At 37.3% G+C, this 20,860-nt stretch overlaps 1 protein-coding gene across 1 annotated transcript in view; it reads left to right on the forward strand.

Annotated features, from left to right (window-relative positions):
- The first annotated feature begins 8,566 nt into the window (after positions 1-8,566).
- The window catches only part of clmna (calmin a), a 33,328-nt gene continuing 21,034 nt past the window's right edge, over positions 8,567-20,860 (forward strand). Inside the window, exon 1 of the mRNA XM_079632513.1 lies at positions 8,567-9,024. Coding sequence (XP_079488639.1) covers positions 8,940-9,024 — 85 coding nt within the window. The 5' untranslated portion in view covers positions 8,567-8,939. The remainder of the gene's footprint in view (positions 9,025-20,860) is intronic.

The raw sequence follows: 20,860 nt of genomic DNA on the forward strand, positions 1-20,860 counted from the left end.
AAAGAGAAACTACACTGTAAAAAATTATTGATGTGATTATCACAACTTAAAATTCAACATTAGAATAAGAAGTAGTGTTGTTTCAACTTAAAAAAGTACTTGTTTGTGCTTGACTTAAAATATTAAGTTTAGTTTAGTTGGATATTTAAGTTATCTCAACAAATTTTAAGTTAAGAATCGCAGCTAAATTTTTACAGTGTAGTTTTAATTGAATACTGCACAACACTGTCAGAACAAGTATTGGTAAAACCTTTAATAGTCACTATCAGACTCCACAGATACATGTTTTGGTTAAACATTGGTCATAACGGAGTCCGTTTATTGACATACGCTGTGTAGTCAGGTGGATGTTTGTTTTCGAGGTGTGTACGTGAACTCTAAAGGCTATCTGGCATAAAGATACACAATGACTATGATTTTAATGGTAAAGCCCATGCTGAAAGCACACTCACATGGCCTAATTTATACGAGTGGGAAAGAGTTGGATCTATTCTACACACTCACCCACATGATTTCACACTGCCGTTTCCTTCCTGCGTAGCAATGAGCCGATATTTCTCTGGTGTGGAAATGTCATCTCGATGCAATCCAAATCATGTTTGTTTGCCGATGCCCAAATATTTATGGAGCAAGGATCCAGATTGAGGGATTACATTAGAAATTAGCCATTCAGGTGAAAGTAATGGGGTTTGAATAATACAGTGATCTTTTACCCAGATTCATTTAATTGGAGCACGGCTATGAAACATTAAAGTTTTTGCAGCTCTCTGCCCTTTAAACGCTGAAACATTAACCAAAAACCAGTGCAAAAGTGCCCTTTATCTGCAAAACAAGAGGTGACTGCAGTTCTTACCTGGTTTGAAACCTTGTAAAGGTTTGGCTTTACACCAGTGTTGTTATTGTTACATTACTACTAGATAAGAAAAAAAAACTTACAAGAAGATTTGAAATGAAAAAAAGTTGTAGTGCTAAAATAGCTAAAACTGAAATAAAATTCAATTAAAGCTATAGAAATATCAAAACAAGAAATGTAATTAAAAATGTTAATAAATACTACTAAATAAATAGAACTAAAATAACACTGCTTTACACAAACACTGACCCACCAATCTTGAGATATAACTTTGTTTATTCTGTTTTATTGGCACAGCCCTTCCACATTCATTGAATAAATAAAGATGAACCACATGATGTGTACGGAAATCTGCACTGTAATAGTAATAGAATTATCTAGACAGAAGACGTTTAAGAGATGAAGCTCCAGTCACACTAGCCGGATGTGCGACGTAATCAGATTTAGCAACTTAACTTTTGAGTTACACATTTGCTGGCTTAAATGGGATATGAAAAACACACCAAGAGCTCCTGGTCACATGATGAACTGCTGTTGTGTGCCGGACGTGACTCGCATTGCTAAAGACTGGGCTTTTCTTGTCGCCTTAATACTGTGCCGAAGTCTGGAAAACTTGTAGCTTTGTGTGACTATAAAAGTCAAACAGCAATATCACTTGAGCAAACTGGATGACTATTTCATTGTTAATTAATCAGAACAAAAGGTTAATATCATTGTGCACCTGGTCTGTTAAAGTTGAGGCTGAAGGAATCTAGTTTATTGCACTGGCTGGCCAGTACCTCTGTAGTAAATATTTAATTCTGTGGCATGTTGCCATGGTAGCCAAGGTTTCCATGTCAGAGGTGCTTTCCACTGGGAAAGTCTTGTAAATGCAAATTGACAGCTCATGAGAGAGAAAAAAAAGGTTCATTTGAAGAACTGCCTTTTCTGGGTGTTGAATAAAGAGGTCTACGAATGCAAATGGTCTATTATCTATCTAAATAAGTTTGGGTGTGTGTATGTGTATATTTCTGTCATGACAACTCTCTGAGTGATTGGCATGGTAATGGGTATGACAATATTGATATGTTTGGTCTTGGCGGAATAGATCTGCTACGCTGCTGTGGGACTTGCTGCTGCCAATACATACACGACACGCTGCTGAGAGCAAGTAAGACAAGCTGTTGCTGTACAATATAGCGTACATGAATTACGTGTAGCAGATCTATACAGGTGGAGCTGGGGAAGGTGGAGGGTTTCTGAAAGCGTGCTGCATCGCTACTGCAAATGCTGACTAGGTATTAGTAGCGAACCCATTGGCTGTTGATATAGCAGGAACCAATCAGCTGTGCCCTCAACTAGAAATAATTTATTCCTGTGATGGTAAAGCTGAATTTTCATCATCATTACTCCAGTCTTCAGTGTCAGAAATCATTCTAATATGATTTGCTGCTCAAGAAACATTTTTGATTATTATCAATGTTAAAAACGGTTTTAATTGATAAAATAATTTGTATTATTATTATTTAATATTTTTAAGTATTTTAAGATTATGTTAAACATAAGACTTGACAACACTAAGTCTTTCAATTCGTGTCACGGCGATTTAAAGCAAGTAAGCATGGTAACTGCAATATATGCATGAGGATTTTTAGAAATGGTGTACATAACGTATTAATCCTCAAAGTATTGTTTACACAGAGCAAACACCACCCAGAAATATTACACCTGTCAAATGTCGTCATCCACCTACAACAGACTCAACACTAAAACAATGTTGTAGACAAATGTAGCTGTTGTTTTTTTAAAGAATTTAATTACCACACATTTGTTGTATGTAAGAGTTACCGTACTAAAAATATAACCTTCATTTGTTTTAAAAGCCTCCAATCTAAGTGCATCACTGTAAACATGATTTTTATTTGCTTTTACAAACTAAAAGACAAATCTAAATGATTTTCTGTCACAATCGACAGCATGTCACGGTTGTGGTCGATAATGTCTAGTTTACCTCATTATTTTTAGGTTATTATCTACTAGCTAAGCACCCAGACAGGATATAAAATACCAGTTTGTGTGTATGTTATGCACAGCTGTAAAATTGAACAGTGTGTTTAGTGACAAGTGCATATTATTCAGACATAATTTACCAAGGGAAGAGCCTGTGATAACATCTCCTATCATAAGCTCTTTATTGCAGCTACTGTAGTTGAATATTTTGTAAGCCAGTTATGTTCATCAGAGCAGCGCAGGCTGGGTTCAGTTGAGGTGACTGCAAACGGCTCAGGCTGACTGACCCCATATATGAAATGACCCTTTTAATTAAAGCTTGCTAAACCCAGCTTAATGATGCCTTTGTAGCGGTCTGTGTTTAGAGGAGAGATAAGTTGAGGTTTGTGGGACATGCCCCTTTATGGTGGACCTTCAGCTTTGGGTCAGGTGCCAGATGGGGGATGTGATGTCACAGAATGATATAATACCACCGGAGAGTGAAAATGAATGGATCAAGTATTGTGCTCCATTAGTGTTCATTTACCCTCTTCAACTGTGACATTGCCGTTGCTTACTCCATGTTTCACAGAGGACAGATGGTCGGCACCAGTGTGTTGGCAGCATTAGCAGGGCTCTTGTCCTGTAAAGCAGAAAAAATAAATCCAATCAGTGCTACTGCAGCAACTAGTGGCATCACATCAGAGCCTCGGGTCAATGCACAAGATACACAAAACAGCTGTGGCCCACATTCAAATACGGTGTCAAGTCTAGCTGCAGAATCTCTGCCTAAATTAAATATAGATTTATTTGGTGTCAGAATTAATCAGAATTCAAAGCTCAGTCACTTTACTCCCCTTTAGGTTTTAAAATAATTGTTTCCAATACTGCAAACATTAATCCTACAATACCCCCAACAACACACTCCCATAGCAATTCATAACTGTTTTGGCAAATTGGTGGCTAATTCGTAGTATCTCATTTGTATTGTCATATAATATGCTTATGCCACACTGACAGTTGGGTTAGTGTGGACCTTCATTCTACCTTTTTTTATTTTTTTTTATTACATTTTCGTACAGATTGCTTACAAAATCGTCGCTAAAATAGTTAAACCCCCAAACTCAAGGGGGCGATAGAGATACATTTTTTATTTAGGTAAGAATGAAAAACAAAAAAAATTTCAACTATAATAATTAATAGTAATTCGTTACATTTATATAGCCATTTCTGGGTACTCAAAGCGCTTCACATATGGAAGGGGGAATCTCCTCAACCACCACAATGTGCAGAATCCACCTGGATGATTGGTTATAAACCACAATAAATGACTATATTATATTATAATACCATATAGAGTGGTGTAGGTATGACGTATATTTGTAGGCCAACCTGTAAGTTGGCATCACCCTCGACAAAAAAACGCATAACGTCGCCGGTTTCAAAATTCACGTTTTTGTGGTTTACATGGAGACGATAACGGTATCGGTTTAAAAATCCTGCACTGTGAAACCCGTTTTCAAAAGTTTTTATTTATTTTGTCGTGTAAATGAACGGCCAACGCGTTTTAGTTGAAAACGTTGTCATGTAAACGGCCCCTCAGTCTTAAAACATTTTCCCTGAAAGTTCAAGTTTAACCAAAAACCCATTCAAAAAACCCCATTGACTTCGAGACAGTAGAACCAAAAGTGCTAAAATGCTAACTCTTCTGTTTCTGGGTTTTGGTCAACAAAAATACGTCATCCCTGCACCCCTCTATTGATTTGAGTGAATTTGCTCAACAAGATTCTCTTCAAATTGTTGCATCATCATCATGCCTAAAAGCGAAAACTGATCGAAAACTATAAAAGAAGAAATTAGCATTAAGGTTAATTCCTGCTATAGTGCCTCTTGTGGCAACACTGAGATAACTAGCAGTTGCACTCCATTCCTGCGTCTCAATGTCCATATTATACATCCTAAACAGTATGTGAGATTAAAATAAGTGTGGTGTGTCCCAAAGAAGAGTAAGAGTATGCCAGAAGTCCCCGGATGGTTTACTATTTCCGGTGGATTTTTTAAGTGTGGATCTGTGCTCACTATAAAGTCTACCCACAGCCCATTGCGCTTTGGAGGAGGAACTACAAACATGAGTAAAAAGTGTTAAAAAACCTACAAAACATGGCGGATATGCGCAACCGACGAGGTTTGACCGGTGAGAGGTTTAGATAAAGATTTGAGTGACTAATCAAAGTTCAACCTGCTAAAAAAAATATGTATTTAATGTTATTCGTGTTATATTTCATCTGCAATAACAGTGTGGACTTTTATAATGATCCGTTTGGCCATTAACTTTTAAATGCATTAGTATGCATACGACATTTTGCAGGCAGCTTTTGCGCACAAAGGTTCCTCGGGAATCTGATTTCGGACAGACTTCTTAGGCAGTGTTATGGTTTAATGATCTACAGCAAAATAGAGCGAGCTTTTGGTAGAAACTAATTGAATATTTAATGACTAGTCTACAATAGTAACTTCTCGCTAGAAATGACATCATAAGTGAAAAACATTTATCAAAAATGTACATTTACACACAAACTGACGACCAGCCACAGCTTTCAGACGCCATCTTGCATCTATGCTGCCTTCAAAAATCGATCAGATGAGGGTATCTCAGGAGACAGGAAGTGAAACTAACATTGCATTCGGACGTGCCTTGATGCCTTCCGACCTTGAAATGCGTCCACCGGAGGCAGCATTTATCGGTTTTCAGAACGCAGCCTAAGAATGTCACATTTCTGAACAGTCAAGTTTATGTAGAGTTTAATTTGGACACATACAAATACTTACATAGCTATTACATATAGACCAATGAAATACAATGAAAGAAAATCCCCCAATTGTAAATCAAAGCATTGTTTAATGATCTGGTTTTATAACCTGGTAAGCTTCATAATTGAGTTCCAGTAGTGCATTAAAGTTAATTCACCAAAGCCCCTGTAACTTCAGTTCATATTCCCTATTTCAACTTGCCATTGTTTTCCAAGAGATTGACTGTCTGTAACCGCATCATACCTACCATGAAGCCCTCAGGCTGCTGTAATTGAACCTGAGTCTCAACATGGCTTGGCGTGAATTGCACAGCATTCTTGTGTGGTTATTACAAGGTGAGATATATTTGAAACACAAACGAGTAATATTATCCTACGGTCCTAAAGATTACAAACTATTTTATTTCATTTCCAGGAAAAAAAGTCTCGTACTCAACCTAACAGTTTAACAAATCAAATGCCTGCATTACAATGCTAAGGACAAAGATCTTTGGATAAAATATTTTGTTCCAGCTTCTGTTTGTGGGCGGTTTTTACTTCTCATCTTTTTCGCTGTTACACAACAGCCGCCTCTGCCTGGAACAGAGGGTGGGTGAATGCTGCTGTCCATCGATCTTTATGAATATTCTGCATAACTGACCCTTGGAGACATATCATCATAATCATTGCAATGCAAAAACAACAGAGCTCTTGCTCTCTATCTCTCACAAGGTAGTTAGCAACAGCACTCTATTCGCCAAGATAAACACACGTACGTCTCTAAGATGTCTGCTAAAGAGCGCTTTATTTGGAAAGTTTCTGCTGTGTAAAAACATCTGATAAACGTTTTAGGAAAAGCAGTTTTATACATTCTAAATCATAAACATCTAAAAGACCTTTTCAAAATGTCTATTTAACATCCAACAGGAAACGTCTTAGAGACATATTACAGATTGAAATGCAGACATCAAATAGACGTCTCTGTGATGTGTTCTATCAGTGCTCTTCTACACGAAACACTACAAGATATTTACAGACTTAAGACACAATTCAGATTTCACTTTGAATTAAAAAACTAGCTACTATTGAATTAAACATTCATTGTAAAATATTAGGCTACAGTGTTTACTGTAGCCTACGTATAATCATGAATGTGTTTTTGCAAATAATAGCCTAATTTTGGTCACGGTCATGACTTGGCTAGCCTACTGATAAAAGTTTGGATTTGAGGCTCATACTTAAGAAAATGTTTTCTGATTAAGAATCTGCTTTAGCTTCACTGGTTATATCAGTAATCTCATGTTCAAGGCCATTGCACACTGAGTCCGACATTTTCGTATGCGTTTTTTCGTATTCGTGATTCGGTGGCTCTGAATTGTCAAAGCACCATTCAAACACCATTTAAACTGCTTGTTACGGATGCGAAAAACACAGGAAATCGAACCCGTTTCGATTTTTTTTTATGACGGACGAAAGTTTCGGAGGCAGTGTGCAAGCGTGATTGACATAACGTGAGGTCGTATTTATTTTTTAACGTGCGAAAATTTCGGATGCGAATTTCGGACTCAGTGTGCAATGGCCTTCACTCGTGTTCGTGAAAGATTAAATTCAGGAGGACATATTGAGATAAAACCTAGTAGCCTACCTAGTTCAAGCTACATGCTCTTTGCAGTAGGCTAACCAGTTTACTGTGGCATAGGCTAATCGATAACATCTTTTACCTTGAATTCTTCTTTCTTATCAGATTGGCTGCAGTGTATGGCTACTGATATATTTGTTTGTGTCATTAGAAAAGCACTGCAGGAGTGGTCACGAACGATAATAGATGATTGTCCATTACAGCTCACTTTAAACGGTCAGTCGGATATGTGCACGCGAGATGGGGGTGGGTAGGTGATTTGCACATCACATGAAGCAGATTTAGCCCGGCCATTGAGTAAAACATATGCAGCAAAGCCACATACGAACGACTTCACCCTGCATACAGGCTCGATTCTTCCAAGATGTCTTTCGTCAGTGTCAGTGAGAGAGAGAGAGAAAGAGAGAGAGCGAGAGCGAGCGCGCAGATCTGGGAAATCCAATTCGTTTTAGTGAACCTGATTCATTCTTACGGTCCGTTCAAATGAACCGAATTGCACGGCTGATTCACCTGTTATATTGAGTCTTCTTTCAAAAGTAGAGACTAAAGTCTTCGCGCGTCTTTGATTAGAAAGGTTTGATTGAAACACAATAATAATATATTATTAGTGATTATCATAATGGCTTAGGACTCATAGTAATATTTTAGATGCACAACATGTTTTTACACATGTTTGTTTCTGCAAACAAGGATGGTCATCTCATCTGAACTTAAAATAATGTAGGCCTATCTTACTTTATGCTTAAAAGTGAATGTGAATCAATAGGCTAGGCTAAGTGTATTTCCTTGATTTTTTTCGAGAAATTAAGAAACTGCTTATTTACAAAAAAAATTACAATATCATAAATCTTAAGTCATTATTATATGATAATTATTTCCAAATAATTACAAACGTTCCTTGATATGATGGCATAGGCTACTCATAATTAGGCTATGAAAAAAAAACTATTATTTTGAAATTCTCAAAATACTCAGATATTAACTCATAATTCCCCAGTTTCACAGACAAGTCTTAAACATAGTCCTAGACTAAAATCCATTGAGCTGTCGTAATTGAAAGCAACTTACCGACATAATGTCACTGCCATTGTTTTGTCTCAAGATGCACACGTTTTTTTCTAAGTCACGTTTATAAATTAATTTCCTAATAAGATCTAACCCTGGCTTAATCTAAGCCCTGTCTCTGTGAAAGATAATCATATTTAAACATGCTTCCATTGTTCGCACTTCAGTTGGCCTTCGCTTCGCCAATCGGTTCGGCTGGGGCCTGGGGGGGAAAGAATCAGTTCAAAACAATGATTCGTTCAAGAATCAAACATGAGATTGAAAAAGAGAGAGAGAGACAGAGCCCTCAGAGAGAGTATCAGAGGTGGTGTGGGCGTGCACAGAGAGAGAATCCTGCAAACATTAACCAGGTGGTTATTCCTCACACATTTCACTCTTATTTTCCTCCTCCAAGCTGCGCTGGAGAGACTTTCCTGTGCGTCACGAGGAATTAAAGTAACTTTACTGGAGCAATGCGGGAGCCGAAAACCAGCATCTCTTCGGATACAGACCCCTGAAACCCCCACAAACTCCACTCATGGCCACCGCCTGGACACCCGCCACACAGAGCACTTTATAAGAGAGAAATATACCGAAATCACGGGACGAGAGCCTCATATAACGAGCAACTCGCGGTTTGATCCAGATGGCGGGACACGAGTGGGATGATTGGTTTGAACGGGAGGAATTGATCGGGCAGATCAGCGACATCCGAGTGCAGAATCTGCAAGGTAAGAGTGCTGGAGGCATGGGATGGGTAATCACGAAGTCGAAGACACGAACATGGGTGTAGAAGTAACTCGAGTTGATCCAATGTCTCCATTCACTTCATTTTGAAAAAGAGATACATTTACATGTAACAAATATACCGGCGAGATATAACAGCGTTGCGCTTTAGTGTTCCATTATGGCAAGCCAATTTAACATGCATTCCTTAACGTACTGTATCCATTTTTTTTACTCATACCTGTTTTCTTAGTATTAGCTTATAATTAATTTAGTAGTGTGACTGTTATATTCAGTCTCACTAGTAACAATTCAGTAGGCTACTTAGATACAGGAATGGTCACTGAATTTAAATAGTGTGAGTTAACATTCTTTTCTTATACAAGTTTAAGTAGTTTAGATATATTTAGCAGGGGTATTTTTTAATTAGCACTTTGCTTTAGCTGTTAAGGGGCATTGTCAGCGATTTAGTGACATTTTACCAGACTTCATTCATTTTCAATGATTGCTGGTGATTTCCAGTGACACTAGCAACAGCGGCCATTGCCAATGCAAAGTTGACAGATTTAGATTTTTTTTTTTTGAGCATCTTGAAATGAGTATTGAGATGACGTGTCAATGTTTTAATTTGTCGAAACCTAATTGACTTGGAATTAAGACAGATTAGTACTTGTGCGGTTTCTTAAATTTCCTTTTTTTATGTGTACACACTACGCAAGGGTCTGCGTACACATAATTTGCACATGATGCAAATGTCGTCACTAAAATAGTATGTGTATACTGTATGTGCACTGCCTGATTTTTGTAACTTTCTACACGCAGGTCGCACATGAGCATTGAATTTGTTTTGCACAAATCAGCTGTTCCTAGGGGTGTAACCATAGACAGTATAAGATGGACACAGCGACCTGGTAGGTTTCAATGGAGAAAAGTGAAGTCAATTAGAAGCACTCACTTCCTGATGGCTGGGTGAACTGTGCAGGCTCAAACTGAGTTTGACGACGTAGATGTGACGTGAGCAACCTCTCTGACAGTTGTAAGTCTTCTAGTAGCTGTGCTGAGAGAAATCTGAATAATTCCCTTTCGAATCTCGCAGAGATTCCTTTACCTTTTTACCTTTTTTTACAGGTAACCTAAGACATTCGCCATTATCAGGAACCACAAATATTCCCCCATTGCATTATTATATATTATGTTCAACATTATATATATAGTAGTTTAATTTAGTACTGACACTAAAACTCTGTAAACTTTTTATTTTTTCTCACACAGAAATTTTCATTTTGGGTGAACTATACACAATACAGATTGTCACTATCCACGATAGTCTACATATTGTTGCAATTCTGTACCGCTATATATTGTGACAATGTTTGAAAATATGTACAAGCTTAAAATACTAGTGAGATAAAACATACTAGTCACTATTGGATCATTTCTGTTAGTGTTGTCAAAAGACCCGGTACTTCGGTACCATTTCGGTGCTAAAATAATTAAATGGTTACGGTACCAGCTTTTCTTAAGTACCGGTGGTACCGAAGTATCGGGTTAATCCGGTTATTATTTCGCTGTCCGAACGGTGCACAGTTGCGTCCTCTTCATAAACACACCGAGACATGGCGACCGGCGGCGCTGCTAATGCGGTGGCTCTGAATCCACTTGTTGATAAGAAAGGAGGAAAGAGACGTTCATATAGCACGTTTTTTGCACGTGCAAATTTGTTTTCCAGGCGGCAGGCGCGCCTCTGTTCATGGTTGCATAGCAACGGCAGACGCAACGGGAAAGCACGTGCTTGTGGAAATGAGAAAGCGGTGCAAACTGCGCTCTCCATGATGACGAGGAAGTATCATCAAAGAATTATTGATTTCTAGCCCTTGCATTAGCTTTACTACTAGATATATTCATTGAGATGAGAAATAAAAAGCCGCCCTGTACAGCTATGATCAGCTGTTCGGCCGAACTTTCCATGTTGTTACGGAAAGGCCGCTGGTTTTTGTCACATGACCTGTTGAGATGCTTCTATTATAAGCCGCGCACCTACATTTGAAATAATGAATTTGCACGCGCATAAAACGCGATATGTGAACGGCCCCTAAAGTGGTATCGTGTGCGGTTGTATCTAGTTTAAAAGGCCTTTTAAATATGACCGCAGTTTTGGATTAAATAAAAGGACAGTCAAGTCAAATAAAACAAGTTCTCCCGTTTAGTTGGTAACACTACAATAAGATACCATTCATTAACATTACTTAATGCCTCATCTAACATCAACACATTGAGTGAACAATATATTTTTACAACATTAATGTATGCTTGTGAATGTTATTTAATACAAACACTTGATTGTTCATGAACAGATACAACTTTTGATTTAAAAAATGTATTAGTAGGCTACATTTTTAAATTACCATAAGGAGAATAATTGCTTCAGTGTATATAACTATTGTTAGGTCATTGTATCTAATGTTATCTAACAAATGGATATACACTTTGATATTATGCAAATTTAATCTAAATTAGCTTTGGTACCGAAATTGGTACCGAGAACCGTGTATCGGTACCGAATACTGAAATTTTGGTACCGTGACAACACTAATTTCTGTTATTAAATAAGTGTATAAAATAAGTATGAGTAGCAAGTAGTTAGTTTTAAGGAATTAATGTTACAGTGGCTTGCCATAGTTATTATTATTATTATTGTATAGTACTTTGTATGATTAGTAACTTGACAGCTGATAGAAGACCCCTATACATTTGAGAAGTTCAGACAACCAAGCAATCATCTTGACCGAATTACTAAATCTGCTGGTCATGATGCAGAACCAATGGGTCACTGAAAAAGACTGAATGAATTTCACCCTTTTTATTTTTTTTAGAGACAACTTTCTAGATAAGGGAAGCAACAGTTATCTGAATATAGTCTGCATGTGACTGTTCACCTGCAAAGCAGCATCAGGTCCTACTTATTTGACGCATAAACAAGAATAAATCATTGCCCTGGAAAGAATTGATTTAATGAGCAGGAGTTTTACACATCACTGATTGTGCATGTTCTCAGCTTTGCCATCAATTACTTTAATGTGCGCCGTTAATCGCTGCTCAGTGTTGGCCGGTGGCATTTCAGGCTGTTATATGTGTTTAGTATTGCAGGTTTCATGACTATGAATGACTAAATGCATGTCAAGGAGTGAGAGAATGAACATTCGGGCCTGTAAAGTAGCTCTCTGAAAACTTTCAAATTGAATAAGCCCTCTAGGCTGCTTCTGTGCCCTAGTGCTGTTCATTGCAATAGGGATTTAGGATGTAATGTGGCTTGGATTTAGGATGTATAGGGCTCAGTAGCAGAGAAATTACTGGAGAATATAAATGAAGCATTGCAGAAAACAGATGCTGGAAGCAGTTTACATAACATCTTGTCTTCATTGAAAGAGCAATGCCCTCTGCATTGGACCTCTGGAATTTCAATGCAATAGTCTGCAGGCCCTTGGGAGCTTCTAGATAATTTGGGATGTAGATTCATCTCAGTGCATGTCTGCTGCAGGTTTGTTTTGAAAAGGAGGCTAAATCAATATCTATGCATCATGCACACATGTTCCTCTATACAATATTTGGTGACAACTTGAGAAATAATTTTTTTATTGTTGATACAGATAGTAGTTACAGTTGATCATTGTGGTGTATTCGCTCTTTTTCATGATTGCCATACCACTTTGAGGTAGGGCTGTTAAACGATTAATCGCGATTAATCGCATCCAAAAAAAAAGTTTGTGTTCACCGGTACTTAATAAATGTGCGTGTACTGTGTATAATTATTATATATATATAAATACACACACATGCTTGTATATATTTAAGAAATATTTGCATGTATATACTGTATATAGATTTATATATAATTTATATTATATATAAATAAAAAACTTATCTTAAATATATGCATGCACTTGTGTGTATTTATATATACAAAATAATTATTCACAGTACACACACATTGATTATGTAAACACAAACTTTTATTTTGGATGCGATTAATCACGATTAATCGTTTCACAGCCCTGTTTTGAGGATTATTTTGACATCTGTGCACTGTTATTATGCGAGTGAAACTAATATTTTTCTTGTATTCTTACCATTCTACTAGTTGATATATAGCAATATAATTTGATGCCTAAAAAATTTAATATACGTTTCTCAATATAGTATCAGGGCTTACATTAACTTTTTTTTTATCACCAGCCACTGTGGCTTTTTTCTTTTTTTGTACAAGTTACATTTTATTAGTGGTGTGAAGATATACTTAGCTCGCGAGACGTTACACAATATTGGGTTCACGAGACAATATTTTTTAACACTATTTTACGAAATCTTTAAATATATGCCTGGAAAGTAACAAAATGCACAACAATGCAGGAGGGGTGTATTTTGAAATGTTTTGACTAATTTAGGACAATATTATTGTTTTGGCAATCGAGTGATTATTTGACGATTAATCGAGTAATCAGATTTGTGTAATAATAAAATAAACTTTTAAATTACTTAAAAAATATATAATAACAATCAGGCAATAATAATTGGTTCAAACAAAGTATCAAAAACAAGTAATAATTTGGTTTTGTTTAACAACACTAAATGTAATGCATGTAGGGGTGCACCGAAATGAAAATTCTGGGCCGAAACCGATAGCGAAAATTTAGGATGCACTTGGCCGAAAACCGAAACCGATACCGAAAATGGCTTCTTTTAAAAACTTTAATATATATTTATTTATATTGCTTAATTTTGAATGGATCTGAAATGAGAAATCACAAAACAATAGAATAATCATCAAACTTTTATTACCACTAACAGTTACATAACAAAACCTAGAATATTTTATATATTATATATATTTCATATTACATACGCTTCATGAGCCACACGCGCGCGGTCTCTTGCTCTCTCTCCCTCTCTGTCACAGTCTGCGCGCTCGCTCTAGATTCTGGAGGTTTTAACTAATTCGCGGGCATCAGTGAGCCGCTATCAATATGCGGGAGACTCCCGGAACTTCCGGGAGACTTGGGATGTCTGTATTTCTATACTGAAATAAAATCGGCATTATAATTATTGATTTTTCATTACGCAATTTTTTGGTGCCCTCTCAGCTCATGCGCGTGGTGGGAGCGGCGGCGCTCAGATGTCCTCATCTGAAACTTTAAAATACTTCCATACCGCTGACATGCTCAATCTTTGCAGACACGTGCAAACAGCTCGACCGTGAGTGACACCTGCTTGAGCACGGAGGGGAGGGGTGGGTGACGAGTGATAACAGCTCCACCGTGAGTGAAACCCAAGCGCTTGCGCGCGGATGGGAGGGGCGCGGTTGACATTCATTTTCGGTTGACATTTTCGGCTGGCTTTTTCATTTCGGCCCGAAACCGATAATGGCATTTTCGGCCGAAATTTTCGGCGACCGAAATTTCGGTGCACCCCTACATAATAGAAACATAATCAAGTTATGCACACATTATGTATTATAACAAATGCCAATATTTTAGACTTTTGTGTGTGCTTTCCCCCTTTATTTAGACTGAATAAAACAGGAAGACTGAAGCTTATGCTGCAAGGAAAGCATCTGTTTGTATTCATGGTTCGACTCGACTTCGAACTTGGTCTGTAAGTGCTTTTTATCATAAAGGTCTAAAAATCTTCTAAAATGGTGATAAACTTGCCACAAAGCAGAGCGCCGCTGATGATAGCAGTATTTAGTACATATAAGAGTCGGACATCTGCTGAAGCGTTCTGAAGTGCTGAAACAGAGCCAGTGTGCGCTAGAGTAGAAAAAGTGCAATAAAGTAGAGATCAGTGCGAATATACTGGACTCTCATTGGATGAGTTGTCAAGAAGGACATATTTCATATGAAGTGTTGAATGAGAAATTGCTCAAGTACCCCCTCCCTCCCTGTTTCACATGCACACTTGCATACTTTTTAGGCTTTTTTTCAGGAAACTCTGGTCTATATTAGAAGGCTTTTCAAGAAGAGTTGACCGTAGGGTAGAAGACTGAGTTTGCATAAATGTCTGGAAATCAGAACACTATCCCCCTGTCTTTTCTGTTATTCTCCTGTTTTTATCTGTAATTTTCCTCGGGCAGCTGAAGCTACTCCGATATCCACTCAGCACAAATTTAGCCTCACTTAAAAGTCTTCCCCTCTGTTCCCTGTTTATGCAGAGAACACGATGAAATGATGAAATCTAAGTAGTTCATTCCTGTTGTGTGGCATGTTGTTTGGTTAAAGGGGTCATTTACTCACCCTCATCATTTACTCTTCCAAACTTGTATGACTTACCGGTATTTTCTTCATGGAACAACAGATATGAATATCTATACCAACATATCTATACAGAACATATGTTGGGGGAAAAAAATCTGTATTTTTGTCCATACAGTGAAAGTCTTAGGGTCCAATATTTGTAACATTCTTCAAATTATCTCCTTTTTGTGTTCCACAGAAGAAAGAAATTCATACAGGTTTGGAACAACTTAAAGGGTAACTGTTGCCAAAATTGAACCTAGGCTCTTTTTGTTAATCTACCAGAGTCAAACCATAATTAGAATGGAAACGCTACTTTTAAGATTGAACGTATTTTCGTTTTCGGTCAAAATGCCTTTTGAATGGGAGTGCTAGGGGCACTTCTATGATTGCATAAAAATCGCTATTTTTAAAATACTAAGAAGGCTTGACACAACATAAAACTGTGCTCGAAATATCACCAGGGGATCTACATATGAACTTGAGCATTGACTACATTGTTTGTGTACACAAAGTTTACTAAAAAGAAAGGTTTTGTACGACTCACTTTGTCAGTTAGTGTTTCCGGTGGCTGAAATTTTGTACAAAACCTTTCTTTTTAGTAAACTTTGTGCACACAAACAATGTTGTCAATGCTCGAGTTCAGGTGTAGAGGCCCTGGTGATACTTCAAGCACAGTTTCATGTTGTGTCGAGCCGCCTTAGTGTTTTAAAAATAGCAATTTTGATGCTATCTATCATTGTAGAACCCTAGCACTCCCATTCAAAAGGCATTTTGACCGAAAACTAAAATACAGTCAATCTTAAAAGTTTCCATTCTAATTATGCTTTTACATGAATGTTTGACTCTGGTAGATTAACAAAAAAGAGCCTAGGTTCAATTTAAATGTGAGCAGTGATGAAAGAGTTTTCATTTTTGGATGAACTTACCTCTTCAAGACCTCACCCACAAGTTGTTACAAACCTGTATGAATTTCTTTCTTCAGCTGAACACAAAAGAAGACATTCTTCAAAATATCTTCTTTTGTGTTCAGCAGAAGAAAGAAACTCATACAGGTTTGATACAACTTGAGGGTGAGTAACTGATGACAGAATTAAAAATTTTAGGTGACTATATCCCTTTAAAGGTAATGAACTTTTTGAAACGTGCTTTCCCTGTTGTTTATCTTCAAGCATAGTTCTATATTTTCTTGGAATTACCTGAAGAGTCTCGGATAGAAGTTACCGTATTATAGTGCAGAAAGGAACTTGGAAACCGTGGAAAGTCGCTGGCATTTCCCATGACCCTCCTTTTTAGATCTGAGGGATTCTGTTTGGCTCTGGAACATCTAGAGCGGCATCATCGGTGGAGGAGAGCCGTGCTGTAGGTGTATCATTATCTATATTTAGCCGGCACTTTCTCCAGCACGCATGAGCGACTGGCCTGCCTGACATAGGCTGCATGTAAGGAGGATGCAGCTGAGTGCTAGAAACCTCTGCAGCTGAGAAATTATGTAAGCTTGGTTAACGCTATAGTTTCCAGGCCAGTTACTGGTGAATCTGAAAATCAAGGATTACTTTAATCACGCTCTGCGTACATGATGTTTATAGTGTGCTGTTTGTAAGTATTTCTTGTATGCAGCATGAGTTTATATTTATTGATTATATCATGGAGACAGTGTGCAATTTATTAGTGATGGTTGCCAATGAAATAATCACTATATTGTTCACATCTGGTTTTCTTAAGTCATGGTACAAATTTTGGCATTTAGCTTGTCTAAAACATTGCCCAATGACTTCCATTGTATTTGAAAAAAGAAGACATTTCTCAAAATAATGTTCCAAAGAAGAAAGAAAGTCACCAGTAATTACACACGTTAGCAACTGTATAGCAACTCATTTTTGCATTATGGAGATGAGTTTTGCATGGGAAAGCAACATGTTTTTTGTTCATGTCAACATTTATGTTTATAATTGCTGCCCAAAAATAACTATTTAATACTTAGATTCATTTCACTTTTGTACACTTGTGCCTTTTCTGATGGTTTACTGAACTCTTTTTTTCTGTTTTCGGTAATGATAACATCAAGAAAGCTGTTTTATTAGTTGCAGGTGTTTCTGGCGGCTGGCACAGGCCAGTGGTGATGAAAGATGAATAGTATCAGTGTTCTTCTGTCAGTTTTATAAGTAGTCTCATTGTCTAAACAGCCTAGTTTTCCTGATTAGCCAGTCATCTTGATAGAAAGATGATAAAAGTCTTATTCTAAAGCAAATGGTGTAATGACTTGGACTTAAATTAATGGCATTGTTCGCCATAACACATCCATCTTTTGTCTCTAAAACAGAATATTTTTGGATTGCTATGGTTTTGTTCTCATGATACACAAACCGTCAAGAGTCAAAGGGTTTTTTTCCGTGACAGTTTTGAAACATTGTTAGTTTTACATTGTTCACTGCAACTTGCTTGGGGAGAGAAACAAGCTCTAATTGCTCTTGCATAAGAGTCTCTTGGTGTCAAGTAGAGTTTTTGCGAAAGGATTAATTAAATTCTTTCGGCTGACAGATAATAGCCATTGTCCAACGATAACACCCCTTCTGCTGACATTCAGACCTAAATGCTTCAGGGTTACAAAACTGAGATAATACTTTTTTTGATTGTACACATATGTGCCATTTTAAATGTTTTTCAAAATAAGTTTTTACAAAAAATATGTTTGTGCTGTTCTTCATTCACCCAGTCTTTTTATCTCTTTATACATTCTGCATATCTGTGGGTGGAGGTGAGCTCTTTAGTCTTGACATTGCACAGCCTGCCTAGTTCCCCCCTCATTCCCTCTCCGGGGACATGCGTACGATTCGTTTGATGTTTGAAAAGTGCTGTTCACATTGTGAATCCTTAAGCCTCTAATCAAATATAATTGTGACATTTAATCCCATAAGCATGTAAATGCTTCAGTGTTCACCTCTTTTATCCTGGAGTAAGTGCTGCAAAATACTTTTTTATTAGTGAATCTTACAAAGAAAATAAAGCCTTTTTTAGGGCCAAGAGGTTTTTCATTGTTACAATTTTCATGACAATTAAAGGCACAATATGTAAGATTTTTGCATTCAAATATCGAAAAACTGTTATACTGTATATTTTGTTCACTTGGGTTCTTGCATTATCCCAAATGTTTCAAACAATGTTTAAATCCAGAGAAATTCGCAATTTTAACCAGTGTAACAGCCCTCTTTGCGTCGCCTGTCAATGGTGTAATGTCTGTATTATCCTCAGTTTCCTCTTTTACTGCCGTAGAAACCATGGCAACACAGTGAGTCTCATGAAAAAATGCGGAAGAAGTAGTTGTAGCGTCTAGTACGCCACTCTGTTGTTGCTTTGCACAGTCGCCATGGACAATTTGTTATTGTTTGCACCAGGTTCTGCCGCCAAAGATAACGCGTAAGACTGCACTGCGTTACCCCACCATTTAATTCGACAAATAAAGTGACTTGTATGAGTAGTAATTTAGCATTAAACATTACATTTACACCATCAGCAGTTGAGGTTAAGATGCCAAACCCATCATTCCTCGTTTCTTTCACAGCGTCATCAAGCTACGCTTTTGTTATTGTTTTGAAGATGCGACCTGTAGCGGCAACACTGTGCTTTTAAGGACATATTAGTTTGTCATTACCATAATGCAAAAAACCCTTCTCTCTATCATTTTTAATTACAGACCTTATTACAAACTTTAAAAGATAAAACACCAGGATGCGTTCCGGTAATGAGAATTAGGGTGTAAAATCTATTTAATCAGCATGAGCAGAATGCAAAAACAGTTCTAAAAATAAACAAAAATTTCTTTATGCAAAATATGCCTTGAATGTGATGAAATGTGACCTAAACATATAGTGCTTTCCAATAAAGTAGCATTTTCCGTCTACAAGGGCAGCAGGTCTCTGTGTAGCCCACTCAGGATTGAGACAGAAGCGTATCTAAATATATTTATTTCAACAGGGAAAACATTGACATGCTCACAATGGCTGCTTTCAGAGTTTTAGAAAAACTGAAGCATGACTTGGTGACATTATCCTTTGTGCCATCTTTTAAATGAATACAGTACAGTTTTTGACCATTTTACTTGTGTGTGGACCCCCCCCCCACCCACCCCCCCCAATACATTTCACAAGACCTTCTTTTGACTGTAGTATAGTGTTTAACAAATGTGCACTGGAAAGAATGGACAAAAAAATGCAGACAGATAAGTTGCCAATCACAGTACCATCACATTTTGTACAATTTGAAATATTATAAAGAAGCCAATATTTTAAATATTAATTTTAAATATGCCTTAAGCTCACCTTTAATTTGGTAGCCTACCCAAATAAGCGAATTCAAGCAAATTCTACCTGCCTGGTAAAATGTGATAGTATTTGAAACCATGCTGTTTGGATTGTTTTTCTCACAGTGTTTCAATGTTACCCAATAGGCTATATGCCGGTCATTCCAGTGACTCCTCAACAGCTGTTTATGTTAATGTCAATCTCAATATAGCACCATTAAACACAACCAGGGTTGACCCAATGTGCTGCACAATAAAAACAGAACACAATACCATTACTTAAATAAACTTCCTCATTGATAATGCCAAATCAAAAAGATGTTTTAAGTTAAAGTTAAAAACAGATAGTGATGGTGGAGATCTTCTACAGAAGATTCCTCAGTCTGGGGGCAGCTACCGAAAAGGTGAGGTCACCCCTGCATTTCAGCTTTACTTCGGGATACACAACAAGCTCTGGTTGGACGACCGGAAAGACAAAACTGGACGATGTTCAATCAGTAAATCCGAAAAGTAAGTAGGAGCCAAAACGTTTAAAGATTTAAACTCTAAAAGAGAAATTTAGAAATGTACTCGATAACTCACAGGCAACCAGTGCAAAGAACGTAAAACCGAAGTAATGTGATCCCATTTATTAGGTACAAGTCTCGCAGCCACATTTTGAACTATCTGCAAGTGGGATAGAGATGACTGGATAATCCCAAAATACAGTTAAAGTAATCCAACCTAGATGTAATAAAGGCATGAATTACTTTTTCAAAGTTTTTACTTGACAGAATAGGTTTGTCTTTTGCTAGTAGTCGATGCTAAAAGAAACATGATTTGACCACTGTATTTATCTGTTTGTCAAATTTCAAACCATCATCAAAAACGACACCCAGATTTTTTACCCAAGACTTCACAGAAGAGGATAACTGTTTATAGTATACAACAGATTTCTAATTCTGATCCTGCTCCAGCCAATCAACTTCCATTGAGATGAATGGGAAGGGTAACAGTTTATAGACCTCCTTGTTTGCACCATCAATCAAACTCTAATGTTGTGCTTTTGGAAGCCCTTTTCATGTCTACATAAGTGACTAGTGGTTTCTATTTTATTCCCCTCTCCTACTATATATGGGAAAGTGTCCTGTTTGAAATTCACAATGTCGCCTGTGATAAGAAATGGTTGGTTTCCTGCTGGATGATATCTCACTTGGCAAACCCATTCTTTGCATGTTAAGCAAATAAGAGTCACATGATTCAGAGTCTGTGTAT

This window comes from Phoxinus phoxinus (assembly GCF_949152265.1).
Source record: "Phoxinus phoxinus genome assembly, chromosome: 13".
Taxonomy (NCBI): Eukaryota; Metazoa; Chordata; class Actinopteri; order Cypriniformes; family Leuciscidae; genus Phoxinus; species Phoxinus phoxinus.